The sequence below is a fragment of the Thunnus albacares genome, chromosome 20 (genome assembly GCF_914725855.1).
Source record: "Thunnus albacares chromosome 20, fThuAlb1.1, whole genome shotgun sequence".
Lineage (NCBI taxonomy): Eukaryota > Metazoa > Chordata > Actinopteri > Scombriformes > Scombridae > Thunnus > Thunnus albacares.
In genome coordinates this window covers 2,577,795-2,597,443 of record NC_058125.1, presented here as the reverse complement: position 1 = coordinate 2,597,443, position 19,649 = coordinate 2,577,795, and the positions used below count along the sequence as shown (strand labels likewise).

Sequence of the window (19,649 nt, the reverse complement as noted above, 5' to 3'; positions counted from 1 at the left end):
AGCTATAGCACATAAATACATTTTAGGAGTCTCATGGAACACCATTTCTTTCATTTTTTTGCCCTATCTAATGTAGTCTCTCCTCTTTTTCCTCTTCCATTGTCATAAAGCTTTGAGATAAGTGAAAATATTCTGCTCATTATAAACTAATGCAATTCGTGCTGCCAAGACCTGACTGAGAGTAAGTGGAAGGGGACTAAAAGCAGGAAACAAGAAACATTTCTCTTTGTTTTACTTTTGTGATAAAGACATTAAAATGCTTATCAGTGACAGGTTTAATGTAGTGAGTGATACAGTAACACAATAGAAGAGTCATGAAGTCAACAAACAGACTCAGCAATGTTAGTTACACAGCAAGATCTGTCTAAACTTTGCTAACATTAGCCACCATAAGCTACTGGTCATATCAGACCATTTACGTGAATGTGGCAAAACTGCCTTACTCAAAAACCTACATAGTTTCTCTTTAATAAAGATTTAAAATGATGTTTTTTGTCTTTTCTTTTTTTTAATATATGAAAATAAGCATGACGTTGAAATTGGAATCTTCACACCTCTGATACAAATTCATAAACATAAATGCCTTTATTCCCGTGTGCATATTTAGATTCTTCCATGATGTGTTTTTCATTCATTCTGCTGCTAAAAATGATGATTTGGAGGAAACCCAATGAGCGAGGAGAGGCAGATGAAAATACATTATGACTGCATTTGAAACAATAGCTGGTGAGGCTCAGGGATCGTTTTCAATTCATCGCCACATTCCTCGCTCATTAAATCAGCAGCGCAGATTTCGCCATATTGTTTGGCATAGTGTGTCTAAATGCATGAATACATTGGCAAACAATGAAGAGCAGCTGCTAAAATACGGACTGTGTGTATGTGTGTATCTGTGTGTGTGTGTGTGTGTGTGTGTCTATATGTGTGTGCATACATCAGGCTATTCTGTCTTCTGCTATTAGTGACTGAAGGGGATCATGCACATAACTATAGTTACATACATTACATAATTCCCATACCATTCAAGACAGAAAGTGACACACACACACCACATAAAGGAGGACATACATATAATGAGCTACCAAAGCAACAGCACCTGTGAACACTGTTGTAAAGTGTATTTTTTTTAAGCCTAACCTTTGAAGATCTTCTTCTCTCCTCATCCCTTCAACTTCTAACTCACTCAAAGTGATGTCACCCTTTCTACAGTTCTGTTCTCAGGCTGCACTGATCATTTCCATCATACTCAACAAATGTATAAGTTTAACACTTTAATACTTTATTCACCAGGTATTTCTATATTTTGCTAATGTCTTGCTATTTCATCTGCTGCACCATTCTCAACACTGGAACAGTCACCAGCACTGAAAATGCCACTCTCTTGGGATCTGATGTTTAAGACCTATTTAAAAACATTTAAAATGATTTACAGCTGAGAATTCTTACATACTAAAAAAGACAGAGGTCAAACCAGGGACTTGTAATTAGAAAGAGGGATCTGCAATCAGGCAGCAATGAAATTCAAAGCAGCAGAGCTTTGTAAGGCTGAGCCATGTGTGCTATTATTAAAAATGAAAGTGACCGCTACCGCTGTGACTCGTGTCGTGTATGGAGTTTCAGCCGCAAATGCAGGACTGCTCTGGAGACAGAAAAAATCTTACTAGTCCAGTGAAATTTCAGTGGGAGGATTCCAGGAAGGAATTACAGGTTTTTGGCTGAAAAGGACACAACTGTTGGAGAGACTGAAGCCCAGTGAAAAAGGACTAAAGGTAAGAGGTCCACAGTGAATACAATTAATAGTAGGGAGCCCTGTGATCTTAAAATTGCAATTCAATCATACAAGTTTATCCAAGTTAGACAAACTGACCCGCATTCAAAATAACTTGCAGTGAGAAAAATGTGTAAGTATACTGGATATTGTATGCGATTTAAATTGTATTGATATTCTGTCAAACCATGCTTTCACAAACATAAAGATGCATAAAGACTAAAGCAGTGTTCAGTCTGAAATTAGCCCTCTGAAAAAATGCAGCCACCTCATTCATTTGAATAAGACCACTACGTTGACACAGTGGGGGTTCAGACAGGACTCTGGTAAAAACACACAGAGTCGTCCGGGTACAAAGTTGAACCTGGCTCAACCGTTGCTACAATGTGTACAACGTCATCTGGCAAGTCTCTCTGTTGGCCAATAAAATATGTGCAATTCCACATTCCTGGTAGATTACTTTGCAACTTGAACTGCGTATAGTCACGACAAAGGACGAAATGAAGGCTGCTGTGACAACCACTGTGCCAACCTGTTGTTTAGCACGTTGAGGCTGTTTGGAGCGTCACTAGTTCTGTAAGTATTGACCAAATTAAATATCTGACCTGATGATCATGATAGATAAAAAGTCGCCAAAAATCATTGTAAGTCATCCTGAGGGAAAGATTAATATCTATAAAAAATCAAATCCATCCAATAGTTGTTGTGATACTTAAGCCTGAGAAAAATGAAAGGGACGACCAAAGTCATCGGAAAAGATAAATATACCAGATTTCACGTCGATTCATCCAATACTTGTTGAAATATTTCAGTTTGTGGAATGTTGTGAAGTTGTGGAATGGACAACACTGCTGTCCCTCAGTAAGGCTAAAAATATAAAGTAGACTTAAAGTACATAAAAAGCTGCTCAATAACAGTAATTCAGTGGTTGCAGTATACGGGTAAAATATGAATTAGTTTGCTAGAATTTAGTTTAACTACAGTTAATGGCAGTTCTCTGAATAAGAGAATGAATGACAATAACTCTGGTAGTCACACATTTCACTCGCCACTATTACGTCCTGTCATACAGTTAGACAACTACACAAAGACTAAATCTACAGCAGCTGAAATCTAGTTAAATGGCACCCTGAACTAAATGTGATCATACAGATCAGTCTGTGACATGAAAACATTTGAAAAGCATGCAGTAATGGTTAATTGTCATTATAATCCGTTGCTCCGACCCGAGGCTCATATCTCCTTTGTCCTCTCCTCCTCCCTCGTCTGTTTCTCTCTCCTCCTCCCCTCTCCCTCTCCTCTGCTGAGTGCTGATAACAGTCAGGTCCGGTGCTGGGATGTCGATTACAAGCCCGGATGTAAGAATAGCCTGCAATGCTTTTGTGTCTCACTTCATAATGTCTCTGGAGTGTGTTTATGCTTACATGGTTTGAACTCAATAACAAACTTGGTCACATTCAAGGACATAATTGTATGGTGTATTGTACTTCACAAGAGTGTGCTGAGATGTTATAAATGCATCTTTAAATTACATATGTTGAAGTATAAACCAGAACTCGAAACAATACATGTCGAACCTTAATCCTCCTCAAAAGCGCTAGTCAGATTATATGGCGACAACGCAGTTTGTTTGATTGATTGTGAGGCTTTCCTTACCAGAAAAGCATCAGCATTAGTCATTTGTTCCAACACTTAAAACAATAGAAGTTTAAGTGTTCCTGTCAAGGATTTCTTGTTGCTGTGCAAATAACAAAATACAATTTGAGCCTCCACTCGACCAAACCTTAACCACAGCAGTAGCTGATCAGAAAACAGTCACATGAAGACAATGTGGAAGTTCCTTCTTGAAAGTGGAATCAGTAGTTTGATAAAATGTCTTAACTCATGGTCTAATTAGTGGCTATTTCCTGAGCTGATGTAGATCATGTCATGATTTATAGTAGCATTGCTAACTAGGCTAACGTACTTGTGCTTTAGGAAGGTAATCAGAGCTAGTGGAGAAGCTTGCTAGCACTAGTGCTAACCCTGCTAACCATGTTGTTCATGTGATCCTCGTCTTGAATGTCATAGCAGTTCCTTTAGAGTCTCACGAGTCATCTGTAGCTTTCTGACGAGCAGCTTTAGATAGAAGGTGACCTTTCAGGGTGTCAGGCAGATGTGTTTTTCCTTATCCGGATACAGATACATACACGTTAATACCAGATTTAAATAGGTTCTTTGCCTGTTTTCATTTGCATAGGAAGCCTTTAACTTGCCTGTATTATTTATGATGTAACACTTTTGATCAGATTTGATTCCTTATTTGACACTTCAGTAGTAATGGTAGCAGTATTGGTGGTGTCATTAGTACTAGTAACATCCAGTTCACCTTTTACAGTCCCATGTTGGCCTAAATGCTTTTTTGTGCACAGAACTTTTATGGAAACAGTAAATATCTGAATGTAAACCCATTCACTGTCTTCTGTTTATCATCACCCTCAATTCTAACACATCTGTAATGACTTTCACAAATTCTTCTTGGTTGCAACCCAATAAAAGTATCTATCTAAACACACAAAACTGCCCCTCTATCCAGCTTCCCTCTTATCATCTGTGTTTCCTTTGTCACTGTGCCCATCCCATGCCAGCCCAAAGCCTCTCTAACAGCAACGTACTGAGTGAAATCCACATGTATGCACACACACTGGCCATTAGAGCACAAGTGGGCAGCGCAGTGTAATTGAGAAAAGATATAAAGGAGAAGCAGAAAAGTCCCAGGAGAGGCCCGCAGGCTTCAGACAGCAGAGCTGAAGTGCTGGACTCGCTGCTGAGGACATTTCAGCTCAGTCTGAGTCACTTCAGTGAGTCATACAGTAAAGCTCATGTATGTTGACCGGACCTCACAAAGCCCTTTCCGTTGTTTCACGTTGAATACAGGATATGTATTTTTAAACCTTTATCTAGGGAGGGTTTTTGAAGCATGCAGGCTCTTTTCAGCTGTGCCATAGATCACACATGTGGGTTTTTGAAGTCTGATAGTGATGTTTTTAGATTGATAACATCTAAAGTGATTTTGGGGAGGTTTTAAGGCTATTTTGGGTAAATTTACCATACGGGAGCCCGACCCTAACTGCACTTTTAAGGGCCAAACTGATATCATTATTTGAAGGACTTAAAAGTCTGATAACAATATATCATCTAATATTAGCTTTTTAAATATACAACACACAACATAAACAAATATTGTTAATGGGGGTCCCTTAAATTAGCTTATTTAAAAAAAAAACTGTGACTAATATATGTATTGACCTTATGTTTTACAATTGAACAATACAATTGTTAATAACACACAATTAACAGAAAATATTAGCAGTATATGTATTACTTTACTTTACCTTTAGTATCACTTCTACTAGAATTATTAATTAGACTCACATTTTGTCATGAGTAATGAGATGTCATTAAAAGTTCAGTTCAGGTTACAGACTTCCCATTGCAGTAATAATTATTTCCAGTGATAAATATTTAATGACGCAAAAGTGCATCATAAGAATCATATCAGTTGGACAACAGTGACTAGACCACATCTGCTTTATAACAAAAGATTAGTAACATTCTGGTGTATCAGTCCATATCTGATGTTCCATGATTGTTTGAGAGATTGTTGGAAAGTTCATCAGTATGAACTTGTCTCCTCACTATTTGTTCCAGTAAATGTGTTTGTCTGTCCACAAGAGCAAGAGCAGGATATCCTGACGTTTACATGCACACACACACACACACACAAACACACACAACCTCCAGAAACACAACGCACCTTTCACACTCAGGCTGACTACATAGTTTCTCCATTATGCTGGCGGGCAGAATGACTTGTTCCACACTCAATGTCCGCTCTATTTTAAAGGATACACTGTCCTCTATATCCACACATCATAAAGACCTCAGAGACCTCCCATGCTCTCTCTTTCTTACTGTCTGTCTCTGTCACCAACTATGAAAAGACACAGAGACACACTCTCTCTCAAAGTCTCCACATACACACATACATAACACAGACAGAATACACTGCATCGTTTGAGCCGATTGGCTAAAAATACACAACCTTCCTTTCTCTCAGAGAGATGTCCTCTCCCTCATAGAGACAAGCCCAAAATACACCCCTCTTCATTTCACTGTTTTGTTGCACTGCAGTCCTCTACCGAAAGTCCCAAAATTAAGCTTCACCCTCCTCCCAATAAATGTTTTTCTGTTCTACTAACACTTGTACCTCTGAAAAATCCTTTCCTTAAAGTCTACCCAAAAAACTGTGTGTAGTTTACCATAAAGTTTTGGGTAAAAATGCTCAAAACCTCATAGACAACACCATGTGAGACACAATAGATTCCCCTGACAGGCCTAAATGAGAAGCTGTGTCATTTATGGTCGCTGTTAGAGGATCCTCTCCACAAAACTGCACAGCCCAACACAAAGTGTCACTGCACAGCAGGGAGGGAGTGCTCCTTTCCAAAGAAAGTTGGACCCAACAACACAGTAAGTGTCCAACCAGGGCCAAGGGATGCAGGTCACCCCCCCCCCCCAACACAAAGGCACTTCCCCCAGCCAAATTCTGCCCAGAGCCCCAGAAACCAATCAGTATTTTTACATCTGAAGGCTATCTTGGCCCAAGTTTGCTGTGTGTCTGTTGGTTTGTGGTCATTTTACTAAAAACAAATTTATTTAAAGTTCCCCTCCACTCAGTCCCTGCAACACCTGTGTTTTGTTCATTGTTACTTCACTTGGATGTTTGAGTTTCACTGTGCAGAATGATGTAAGTGCAGTCTGACACTGGAAGGATTTTTTCACAAAAGTTTCCTTCTGCTCATTGAAAATATGATTTTAAGGGTCGGGCCTACAAGTGGGATTTGTGACATCACAAGTCGTTTGGAAGCCAATCATGGTCCAGTAGGCAACTTATACAAGTGTGATGTGAAAACTTGAAGCCTCCAGTGCACAAACACTGAGAATGGACTTTACAATGAAGTAGGAGACATCTTGTGTCCAGCACCTAAACTTTTGAAAATTGAATTATTTGCATATTCAAATATTCTGGAATTTTTAATGAGAAAGAAGGAGGAGATGGATTTTAATGTGGTAATTATACTTTTTTGTGGAAAAATCAAATCAGACACACTTGACGTCTAACTGAAATTAGACTTTTTCTGCATTGACAGCGCCCCCTACATTAGTGTTCAGCGGAAATTTTTGATAGTAGCTGTCAGTTTGAATGGTTTATTGATTATTTTTGTGGGCAGACACTTAAATGGTCATATTATAGCAATTCAAACTGCCTAACTGGCACCACTTGGGTGGTATTATAGTGTCACTTATTGCTTAGCTTCATCTGGGATTTCAGCACTCCCCATGTTAGTCCACAGCTCTGCACATTACTTAGTGTTACTCTGTGATACTACGTGATTACGTATAGTAACATACAGAGCGCTGAAGTCATGGGACTCGACCACCTTCTTTCTAGACTGCAAGATGAGGACTGCAGGTGTTGAAATAACATGAACCAAAAGTAACCTCTGGTGTGAACCAGCGCTAAAGTTGCAGGCTAGGCTAACTAGCTTCCATTTTCTGAGTAAATACAAAATTAAATTCATACCTGATGAATGTTGTAAAGGGTCAGACAATTAAAACGCTCATGCTCGACTATGTGAACCTCTTGAATCAACATTTGTATTACGTACAGCATGGCATCCACCAGTCAGTAGGAAGTTGATAGCGCGTCTTGTAGCAACACCAGCCCTCATTTCAGTCAACAGATGCCATGGGAAACACCCACAGTGTTTTGTTCTCTTAAAGAATGGGAAACATTGCACTATAGCTGCAGCATCATTATAATTTATATTTCCATAAAAAGTAAGGAGATTTCTACATTCAGTTTGATTTTAATGCTCTTATTTTTTGTTGAGCTTTAGTGGTGCATACTGTCAAGCAAATTTTAAATTAATCAAATTGCCACAAAGTCAATGCCACACAGACTATCTGGGGCTTTCAGGGGCCCGCGAGGGTCTGGAACTCTTGGGGCAACAGCCTGCTTTCCCCAGTTGGTCATCCATGCAAGAAATGTTACATCATTTCTGAGTAATGATGTACTTTAAACTGTCAGAAATTCAAAGGTTTGTCTTCTATCAGGGATTGCCAGAGTGCAAAGTTACAATGATTTTTTAAAAGCATGTCAACATGGTCATGGTATGGTTGTACAGACATTAAGTCAACTAGAATCCTCAAGCTTGAACTCCTCACCATTAGCTGACTTATTTTTGTGACCTAGAAGTTTTGCCTTCTTCTCCTGTTGCTCTCATCGAGTTCTACATAAGAGCTGCTTAGATGCCCAATATGTCAAATATATGTAAACATAGTGACTGACTTTTTTGAGCATTCACTCCTGCATCAAACACATGAAGACAATGTAATGCCTGTATTAAAATATACAGCTTTTAATACTGTGAAAGACAGCAGGAGAGAGACAAAGAGAGGACAAGAGGTGTGTTTCAGTTCATGAAAACTTCAACAGAACTCTGTGTGAGTGTGTGTGCTGATGCATTTCAAATAGTCCTGTTACACAGTCTTCAAATAATATGCAGCCACATGCATGCTTTGGATAGGTGTGTGTGTGTATGTGTGTGTGTGTGAGCCTCTCACCTGGGCCATGGTATTCAGCAAGACTTGGGCTGGCTCCTGGTCCGTAGCATGGCTTGTGAAACCTCAGACTGTGTTCTTGGTAGATGATGTTGGGTTTTGATGGCGAGCAGGTGGGGGAGGTGGGGAAGGGGGTTCACTTCACACACACCTCAGTGTCGTATCGCTAGTGTGTTGCCAACCCGCACGCTCACACACATCACCTCCTCCTCCTCCTTCTCTGTGACAGCACCGTCCTCTGAAACGCTTGTTCTTATGGTACTCCTATTCTTCCTCTTCGTTTTTTTCTTCTCACCCTCCTCCCTTACCTGACCACAACCTGTGTGTAATCTTTTTCTTTTTAACTGACACAGAAGGAGAGAATAAGTCAGAGGAGCTTGTATCCTGTTTATTTCTGCCCTCCACGCTCCTGCCTTCAGTGTGTGGTTGGTTGTAATCTGGGCTCACACCGCCTCATTGCTTTTCCTCCTCCTCTCACTTGCTCTGCTCTCTCTCTCTCTCTCTCTCTCTCTCTCCTTCAGCTGCTCCCCCTCCTCCCGCTTTTTCTCTCCCTCACTCTACACAGCATTAGTGAGAGACGGAGTGAAGGGGAGGAGGATCAGAGGGATAGAGTGTGTGTGTGTACCATGTGACCTGATAGTGTAGTAGGATTCCCCCAGCAGCTGTCGCACTCATTCCTTCATAGTGCTTCACTATGAGCTTCATAGACTTCCATTGATGAGCAGTGTTGGTAAACTGTCAATGGAGCATGGATACTGAGAACCAGCTGAGTCCCTGCTGTAAAGTAAAGAAGACGGTTTAACAGTTATATTCTTTCATGGTCTAAATGTTTAAAACATTTATCCACCCTGATGAGGTAATACTTGAAGGAACAATACTGGGAATTTTGCATAACAAAACAGTCAAAATTAAAGCTGCACTAGTTAATATTTTTATATTAACAAGGGGTCAAATGACTATGTGTAATGTAAAAGATTATGCTGGCAATGATGAACCCACAGAGAATTATTACCAACGCAGATGTTCCCCTCACCTCTATGGAGCGTTTTAGTGTCTCTTAGCTTATTGTTTTTATTTTACTGTATGCAAAGTAAGTAAAGCCACTATACATTACCTGCCCATCACTAAAAAGCAGTTAGCAATTAGAAGTTAGCAGTTAGTGACTAGATGTTGAACATAGTGGAGCATTTAGCCGCTAAAAAGGTAGATATTTTTCTCAGATGTTAGTGGAGCACAATACAGAGATAAAACGAGAGCGAATATTGGACTTACATCCATTAGATAGAAACATGATCCAAACAAATGCTAATGTTGCTCTGTATCTGTTTGCTAACATTATCCACAACAACTATATAAGGTGATAGTGTAAATGTTGTGTTAGCAACTTGTTCAAAGCGGCCAAAAAAATAATAATAATAAAAAGAATGATGAATGGTGAATTGAACTGGGCCAAAACTCAAACCAAAAACACCATCTTAAAGAATAATTTGGGTTTGTTACAGCTTGGGTCTTATTGTCATAGTTTTGTCCATCATTCTTTATAACACAAAGAGTAATAAACAGGAATAGCCTAATCCTTTTTCTAAAATGATAGTTTTGGTTTAGGTTTAGGCACAGTTGGACTGTTCCATGCTTCAGAAAAGTCCCAGAATTGTCCCGACAGACATTTTATGTGGTCAGGGTGGGGATTTGGGGCATTTAAACCATGGAACACCATAAGTCTATAAAATCAAGGATACCACCTCTAGAATACTGCTACTAAAAACACTAATTGTGAATTTTCATTTTAGGCTAGAGTAACACTTCTGTGTTGTGGTGGCCAGTTTGATGCATCATTAAAAAGTGCAACTGACAGAAATCAGAGAATAATAGTGACACATTGGAAACATGTTTCCTATTCTGTTATTTAACAGAAACACACACGAGAAACACACCCGCACATACACAGTCATTCTATCCTTGAGGAATGAGGAAAAGGACATCCTGTGGTGCTTCCCCTGAGCTGTATAGCTGGAAACTCCCACCCGACAACAACAGGAACGGGCAGGCTGGCTGGCCACAGCGGCCCACTGTTCCCCACTTCACAAATCACTCTTATTACTGCTGTTTGCACAGTAGTTTAATGTTCACAGGCACATGGCCTGGAAAATAAACATGCACCAGATTGATTAAATTTATAGCTTTAATGCCGAATTATTGCTACTGGACATCACAGCCTTGAACTCATTATTAACCTTTGACCTGGTACACTAATTAACTAATTTAATTGGACTGTATTTCAATGACCTGTGGGTTTATCAGTAGATTGGTTCTGTGGATCGAAGAGTAATCTCGGATGATTGAGGTCAGGTGCGAAAAATGCTGCATAGGACAAAACCTATGGAAGGTGAATGGCGCCATCTGGTGTACAATACACATACATGGATTTGAAAGCGCACAGATTCCAAAAGCCTATAGTTTAGTCAACGAAATGAACTGAACGTAGAATATACTTCTCAAATTTTGGGCCACAGATGTAAATCATGCATTTTACCATCATACATAAGAGACGTGACGGTAAAGTATGGGGTGATGTGAGATAATAATTTGCTATGTATTATGGACCCCAGTCTGTATCCCAGTATACGTACTGTAATCAACCATTGTTGATCGTTTTTGGTCATGTTGATCTATAACATTTTAACAAAAAAATCAGTTTGATAAGATCATGCCACTGCAGGTTCTCTGGTAGTACTGAATTATGAAAATGTATGGTCTGTTTGTCATGGGCATGGGTTAATTCGAACATGATTCTTTAAACTAACATATTTTCCTATGTGTGAGAACCACTGGTCTTCTCAGATTATCTTCTCAGAGTAGTAAATGCTCTCAAGGAATTTCGTGTCTATTCGAATCCATTATATTCACAATTTGGGGAGAATTACATTCTCTGCTGTACATTTTCAAGATTACCAACATAACAGAAAAAAAAAAATCTGCCCACTTTCTTATTATAATGTGAAACTTTTCCCGATATATCACGACTTTTTCTGGTATTTATGCATTATTTAAATGTGGTGCTAGCTGTTGTCGAGGACGCAGGCCCAGGATTTGAACAGCAGGTGGTGGTAATGCAGTGATGTTATTGGTACAATACATGATAACCGAGGAAGAAGGAGACGCTGGCTCCACTGTAACCAGCGTTAGCTCTGTTTTTAGCATTATGACCCCTGCTCTGTGTAACACAAAGCTAGTTAGCTGTGTAGCTTTTAGTACTTGGCAAGCCAGCTGTGCTTTAATGAACTAGAAATAGTAGACCTATCTAACAGTGTGTGTTTTCAGTCAGCAGCTTGTTTTTCTGTCAGCTCTTGTTTGTATGAACTGACAGTTCAGCCAGCTAGCTTTTCTTAGCTACAGCTAACTCTGCTAATTCAACAGTGCCTGTCAGCAGGGTAAGCATTCAATTCACTTGTTATTCTGGTTGACATAATATGGAAATAGTACAGTGTGTATTCAGTTTATGTTAGCTATTTGGGGAAAGTTATCGCCGACCTAAAAAGATTGAGAGAACGACTGATAACGCCAAACTTCATGAAAAGTTGTTGCACTTTATGTATTTCTTGGCTGCCACTAATGGTAACGTAAGTTAATCATTCCTCCTGTTCATACTGACCATTAGAAGATCCCTTCATAAAGCACTTTCAGTGTGAGTGATGGGGGACAAAATCCACAGTCCTCCTTCTGTGCAAAAATGTATTTAAAAGTTTATCTGAAGCTAATATCAAGTAAATATCTTTCAACGGTACAGTCTTTTTAGTGCCAAAGTCCCTCTTTTTGTTACTATAACGTTACTTCCGTCACAGCTCAACAGGGAAACACTGTCAGAGGAAACACAAAGAGGGAATTTTATGCTTAAAAGACTGTAAATGTGACAGATATCCACTTGATATGACTGCTGAAGACTGCTGAAGCCTCATAGAAGCCTTACATCAACTAAATGCATTTTTTGCGCTAAGTGACTGTGTGGACGCACCGTGTGTTTTGTCCTCCATCACTGAAGTTACATTGAAAGCATATTTGAAGGGAATCTTTTAATATCCAGTATGAACAGCAGCGAGGAAAATCTCTTTCACTTTTCATATGGGCACCTGTTGCTTTAAGACAGACTTGAAAAATTGTGAAAAAATCCTTTTGAAAAATTTTCTTTGAAAAATACTTTTGAGTAGTTTTTTTTTTGAATGTGGACACGTTGGTACAGTCTCAAATGTCAGAAAATAGAGACAAAAAAAACGACCATCATAATTATACAGAGCCCAAACTTATGTCTTCAAATTGCATTTTTTGTCTGAGTAACAGTCCTAAACCCGAAGATATTTAGTTTACTACCACAGAAGATTAGGAGAACCAACAAACATTTTTACATATTTTATGAAACTTTGGCAGAAGTGAAATGCTGAAAATGTGTAAATGCATAAATGAATAATTTTTTTTCTCACCAGGTAAAGAGTGCTGCCTGACCTGTGCTTACAAGCTGCAGTTGTATTTGTTGCTTTGAGATAAATCTTCCATTTTACTGCCCTGTAGAATGAATTCAAATACCTTGTCTGAAGACACTAAATCAAAGACACTTGTGGAGCCTTTATTCATTTATTTGCATACAGTACCAGCCCTCAGTTTAAAAAGAGCTTTCTTTCATCTGAATAAACCATAATATTACTTTGTTGTGTTTGCAGTCATGGCTGCAGCGAGGTGGGACCTGAGGACACGGAGAGCTGAGGTGGAACTATGCAGTGATCAGGAGTGACAAGCTCGCTCATGTCTACTTCAGAAACACTCTCATCCCACAACTGCCACTGTGGAGAACACCTCACCATGGTGAAAACAGCAAAGATGGAGCTGCTGAGAGCGCTTGTCAGCGAGTGTTTGTCTGCAGCCGCCGAGGAGATCCTCAAGATTGTAGAGAGAACGATTATAGAGTATGAGGAGGAGATGTCCTGCTCAAAGTGGGTGGTGGACAGTCACCGCAGACTGCTGGATGCTGCCAGGACACACAGTGAAGGTCAGTTCATCACTAGTTTGCTTTCCATTAAGAAAAACAAAAAAAAAAACAGAATTTTCATTGGTAGATGATTGACTCACTTAACACTGCATATCACCTCAGGCGTTTGAAAAAGAAGAAATAAATAAAACGTTGTGATGGGTTTATTTATAAGAAAAGTACTGCTATATAATTGTGCCATGGAGAACAGTAGTAGTGAAGAAACAAGTCTAAAAATCTAAGTGTAACCTGATAGACAATACTAACCATCCTGTCTCTAACACATAGAGAATACAAAGAAGTAAAGCGAATGTGTGGGGTGCAGTGGATGTGTTACAGATGCTGCCAATAAAATATGGCTCATAGTAACATGAACTTTTACATATTCTTTTTAAAAATCATTTTCACATTATTTGTGGTATTTTTGACCCATATTTGAAGCAGATCATTGTGATACTGTACCTCAGAGGGTGCATATCTATTGTTTACCCAATGCTAGTAAAGTTGACACCACCAAGTCGAAACTGACTCAGGTGAGGTGGAGCCATGTCACTGCAGCTAGCACTTGAAATAAGCTTGAGTCTTTTATAATGGATCAGGTTAGCTCAGGAGCAGTGGTGGAACAAGTACTCACATCCTTTACTAAAGTAAAAGTATCAATACTACAATGTAAAAGTACTTAATTACAAGTAAAGGTCCTGTATTTAGAATCCTACATAAGCAAAAGTAGAGAAGTATAACCAGCGAAATTTACTTAAAGTACTAAAATAAAAGTATTTGTTTTGCAAAAAATTGGTTGTGACTGATCTATTAAATAGAAGCAACATTTTTTATTACAGGGTTTTATTGTTGTAGCTGGTTGAGGTGGAGCTACTGTACTTTAAACTGCTTTATAAGGATCACAAGATAAATCCGAGGGGTTGTGAGATGATAGATTGGGTAGGAAAGAAGGATTTCACAGGATTTTTCAGAACTTAAATTGTTGCATCTTTGTGAAATATTGGAGAGTTTGACCTCTTTGGGTTTGAAACAGTTATTTGTTTGAAACCATGTGAGGGGAAATGTCTCTTTGGTGGATCTGAAACATGACAAGGAGATACAACCACACACAGATTTTTATAAGGGGCCACAAACCAAAAAGTTTGGGAACCACTGGTTTAGTCTCTAATAATGTAGTGTAATTTATAAACTTATCATTATGTTATTTTATGTAAAAATTTAATCTGACAGTAACAGTAACTAAAGCTGTCAGCTAAATATAGTGCAGTAGAAAGTACAATATTTCTCTCTCAAATGTAGTGGAGTGGAAGTATAAAGTAGCATCACATGGAAACACTCAAGGAAAGTACAAGTAGTAATTGTAGGTAAGTACAGTACTTGAGTAAATGTACTTAGCTACTTTCAACCACTGTTCAGGAGACCTGGGATGTGGACTATTTCCAGCAAATAGACAGAGCCAGGCTCACTCTACCTGTTCAAAAAGCTTAGTGGTCAGTTGGTAACACAAGTGACTGGCATTGACCAGCAACACTTTCAAGACTCTGTTGATAAACTGTTGTTATTTTGTGCGTCAGATAAATATTCTGGATTGCAACTATGTTCAAATATTCTAAAAACATGACATTTTTGGGGTTTGAAAGATGTATGAATTGGACAAACTTGTAAAGGTATTTAGTTCTGAGGTACCAGTCTACACTAAGCAAAAGGGGTATTCCACTGATTTAGTGTTGCATATATAATACTGGGGGACTTGTGACAGACAGATAAAAAAGGTCAAAATTGAAGCAGAAGCGGCTGAGATATCCAGACTTTTAGTCCCTCCAAAGATCCAAGCTCCAAAAACACTGCATCCTAACGCAATGTTGATAGCTTATATTTCATGAAAACCACTCTGCCTGGAAAACATCCACAGCTTTCAAATGACACACCACCAGTTTGTAGCACAGTCACAGAAGACATCATACAGCAGTTTTCACAGGCTCAGTAGAACTATGAAGAGTAAACTGAACTTCATGTGTAAAATTAGTGGAGGGTCACTTCAATTTAGGTGCAGACTCAATGCCTTTTCACATGATGTTTGAAAATGATGTTTATTTTACATAATGTATACACAGGCTGGATAGTGATAGCAGCATGTCAGCAGAGCAGCAACTTCAGTCCTCTGTCAGTGTGTCTACACAGGATGTGTTGAGGCTCAGTATTGAGTGTAGGTCACCTGCATTTTTGCAGCACTCAGAGCTCAACACACAGTCTCTGTGGTTACACACGTAAAAGACAACAAAATAGACTTGAAGTGTAAAAAAATGCCTCTGGTTGTGAGTGAAACATGAGCGAGTGAGTTGTATTGTCTACTTGACATTATACCTAGCTACTATTAATACACATGAAATACCACCAACACCTTCACGTGCAGTAAAAATAGTGATATCTTAAAGTATGTTTTAAAATGGAAATCACACAGGAAGCCTGACCGTGAAGAACCCTATGCCTCTAAAGTGCAACACACATCTACAAGGTACAATAGGAGCAGTAAGGTATGGTAGTCTAGATGTTAAATGTGATACAATAGCTATTTTTTCTGCTGCGTTGATGCACATCAACCTGCAATGATGCCTGCAGTCTGTGGGCTCACATAGAAAATAAGAGGTGTGGGTTTTGATGCGTGACCTATGTCTCCAGTATGTGTTGCCTTTAAGTTGACTTAAATTTTACAAGACAGCCCTAAAAACTCATTACCATCAGTAAAATGAAGTGTGTCTTTCTTTGCTTCAGACTCTCTACAGATGTCTGTCACAGATGTGAAGATGCCACCTGCCAGTGTGAACGTCAGCGTGTGCTGGGAGGAACCAGGAAACTCCACGACACAGCCGACAGAAGACCACTCCAACACCAACGACACTAACCCAGACTCTCCTGTCAGTCAACATGCCGACAGTGATCAAGAGATACTGATTGATATTGATGATGATGATGATGATGATGGTGAGGATGGTGATGATGATGATATTAAACCAGAGTGTGAGCTGAATATGCCTTTGAAAATCCTGAAAGTGAAGAAGCCTTTTAAATGTCCCATTTGCTTGAGCGTTTTTTCCTCCAAGAAGACGATGGTGCGACACATCAAAAGGCACCCGGAGGACAAGTCTTTGTCTTATCAGTGTCAGTTCTGTGAACGCTACTTTTACCACAAGTCTGACTTCATTATACACACCAGGATACACAAAGGCTCCAAACCATACAAGTGCCAAGACTGTGACAAAAGCTTTGACCAGAGAGACAGTCTGGTTATTCACAGACAAAAGCACACTGAGCAGAAAACTCATCAGTGTTTGACTAAAACGCTGGCACTCAACCTTCATACAGAAACTCACCACAGATCAGTGACACCTGGCAGAAAGATGGAAGAAGAGCTGGACTCCAGACAGGAAGAGGCAGATGGTATTAAGACATTTCCACTCACTATCACTCCCTATGATAAAAGTGAGTTTGACCAGGAGTCACTGCAGCCTCTGTGTCTTTATCAGATCCAGACTGTTGCAGATATAGATAAACACTCAGCCACGGTTCCAGTCGATCACATTAAAACTGAGCCAACCGCAGCAGATGGCGGAACATCAGACACCACCGCTGACCATCAGCTGCTCCTGTCAGTGAATCCAGGTGAACAAGGTGAAGCTGAGAGCATCACAAACATCCTGCCGGAGAGAGCTTCTAAAAAATCCACCGAGCTCGTAGTTCAGTTTGAAGCTGGAACAGCGCAGAAACCCTACAAGTGTCCATGTTGCAGCAAATGTTTCTCCCTGACTAAGACTCTGATACGACATGTCAAGATCCACACAGAGGACAAAGCATATCAGTGCCAGTTCTGCGGGCGGAACTTCTGTCAGAAGTCAGACCTCGTCAATCACACGAGGATACACACAGGAGAGAGACCGTATCAGTGCCAACAGTGTCACAAATCCTTCGTTCAGAAAGGCAACCTGGTTGTTCACATGAGGAAACACACAGGAGAGAAACCTTATCAGTGCCAAGAGTGCAGCTGCTGCTTTAGTCAGAAGTCTTCTCTGGACTGTCACATGCAGAGCCACAGATTGTAATCTTTGCACCCGTGTTGACATGAGGCTTTGTCATTTTGTCAAACCTCAGCACTGTATTAGATACTAACAGAAATGTGTCCAAAGTTTCAAAAACTGTCAAATACTGAAAGTCAGATTCAGAATCTTGTTGACTAATTTTTTCATCATACTGTTCTGATTTAAATAAAAAATTTGCCGGTTGACAAAACACACCACAAGATTAATTGGCAGCTATTCTGGAGCTTTTGATCCAATCACATGATCTTCACCAGGAGATGGAGTTTGCCCAGTTGTCATGGATTTAGAGATGTTCTCATACATGTTGGCTTAAAAGCTGAGAATGAAACAATGATTGTTTTCTTAAGAATGAACTTCCATGTCACCTGTTGAGCCAACATGTACGAGATGTCATCAAAAATGGAAACAAAATAACTTCCCCTCCTAACATGAACATGATGATGTGAAATGAAATGGGAAATCAGTCTGATTATCATGCTAACTTGTGCTGAGATTGTTTTATTAACTACTGTTTGCAAGGTCAAGAATCTCTAAGTTTAGCATTTTATTGTGTCAAAGCTCTTGTATGACTGCTTGTGTTTAGGCAACATCCAACATTTAAAAAGTTTGGTTCTTTTGTGATATGAATAAAAAGGTTTTATAGAAAAACATGTTCATGTTTCTCAAGGCAAGGTATCGATAAAAGTGCAATTTTGGTATGAGTAACAAAACTTGGGTGTTTGATTGCCATTAATACAGAAATATTTCCTACAATGCTCTGCCCTTTTTCTCATTATGAGTGCAATACACAAGACTTTATGGCTGTTTTTTCCTTACTGTCCCTTATGTCACTTTATCTGACAAACCCAGTGATGTAAGTAGCAGCTGACAGAGTATTTGGTTGCCAAAAAACAAAAGTGTTCCAGTGTGTTCAGCACTTGTTGAGAATAGAAATTTAGATTTTTGTAAGGCCTGTATTTTAATTTTACAGAATCCCACAGAATCTTTGGCTCCTAATTTTATTCATTGTATGTTTATTTATTATGAAGTTATACAATTCTAATTTGTAATATTATATTTTGCAAAAATGTGTGAGAAATATGTGTTTTTACATAAAATATAGAAAAGTTCCAGTGTACAAACCAAGCTTATGTCTCATAGTGTTTGTTCAGTGTGTCCTTACTGCTATTTGGTGTCCTAGGAAAACTGATGGCTGAAACTAACAAAATAACATTTCATTTTCAAAATTCATATTAAAATCAACAAGGTTTGTTGCTTTGATTCATGTTTTATGTGCTTTCACATCATATTAGAGGTAGAATCTGCAACTGCAAAATATTCTAACCCCAGGAAACTTTTCTGCAATCGTTTCTTCCACCAGAAGGCACACATAATGCTTCTGTCACATTAACTCTGAGCAGTTTTAACAATTTATTAGTATGCCTGTTTTATTTTTTAACAATGACAAAAACATGATAAATGTCTGCTGAAAGAAAGAAAGACGGCACATTACAGGAGGCACTTGCAAATACAAACTCACCATGCCAACAACATAATAAACAGCAATGTATAAAATTTATATAATTGATTATGGACTAAAACACAATTTGAAAACAACAAAACAGCAGAATGTGCAAGTTGTAAACATACAGTAAAAGTGAGACATGTTATCAGGTCATGTCTATACAATAGTGTCCACTGAAATGTACTGGAGTGAAGTCTGATGTGTTTTCATCAGAAAGGGTAAGACCAGCTAAAGACAAGGTGTGTCTATCTTGACTGTTTCTGACTAAATATTACTGAGCTGCCTGGTTTGTGTGAGTGTCAAGATACTGGAGACACGTACATTTACACGTTGTTAATGGGACAAGCATGAAATCTGTATTTATTCTATGATAATGAAAAAGCAAAAAACAATGTCCATCTATAGTCTCAGGTGAAAGGCTTTTTTCATTGTAGACATTTTGACTTGTCATAGTAACATTAACAATGGCTCTGTTCTATTCAAGTGTCTAAGTGAGCCATCGCAGTGAGCTAGAGATGGGCTGATGAAACCTTACAAAGCTTTGGTACTTTCTGCCTGTTTATGCTGAAAAAGGATTTGAAGCTTCGGGGGCACTGAACT

The 19,649-nt window shown here is 39.0% G+C and overlaps 2 protein-coding genes across 4 annotated transcripts in view; one reads left to right on the top strand and one right to left on the bottom strand.

The window, feature by feature from the left end:
• LOC122971093 (rho GTPase-activating protein 23-like) overlaps positions 1 to 9,196 on the bottom strand; it is a 70,962-nt gene extending 61,766 nt beyond the window's left edge. Inside the window, exon 1 of the mRNA XM_044337567.1 lies at positions 8,438 to 9,196. Within this exon, the coding sequence (XP_044193502.1) occupies positions 8,438 to 8,446 (9 nt within the window). The 5' untranslated portion in view covers positions 8,447 to 9,196. The remainder of the gene's footprint in view (positions 1 to 8,437) is intronic.
• Positions 9,197 to 10,845: 1,649 nt separating this feature from the next.
• LOC122970733 (zinc finger protein 2-like) lies at positions 10,846 to 18,805 on the top strand. 3 transcript variants are annotated; one of them, XM_044336908.1, is made up of 3 exons: positions 10,846 to 10,990; positions 13,147 to 13,472; positions 16,224 to 18,805. In XM_044336908.1, exons 2-3 carry the CDS (start codon positions 13,229 to 13,231, stop codon positions 17,546 to 17,548), a joined length of 1,569 nt encoding a protein of 522 aa, XP_044192843.1. In that variant the 5' UTR covers positions 10,846 to 10,990; positions 13,147 to 13,228; the 3' UTR covers positions 17,549 to 18,805. The 3 variants fall into 3 exon arrangements, with proteins under 3 accessions (XP_044192843.1, XP_044192844.1, XP_044192842.1); XM_044336909.1 differs by having other exon boundaries at positions 10,846 to 11,002; XM_044336907.1 differs by lacking the exon at positions 10,846 to 10,990 and adding an exon at positions 11,554 to 11,865.
• Positions 18,806 to 19,649: the final 844 nt, after the last annotated feature.

Bases quoted from the DNA above. Each gene is read 5' to 3' on its own strand.
- LOC122970733 (XM_044336908.1), top strand. From the start codon at position 13,229: ATGTCTACTTCAGAAACACTCTCATCCCACAACTGCCACTGTGGAGAA. The intron at 13,473-16,223 runs GTCAGTTCATCA...TCTTTGCTTCAG, and splicing joins TGCCAGGACACACAGTGAAG to ACTCTCTACAGATGTCTGTC.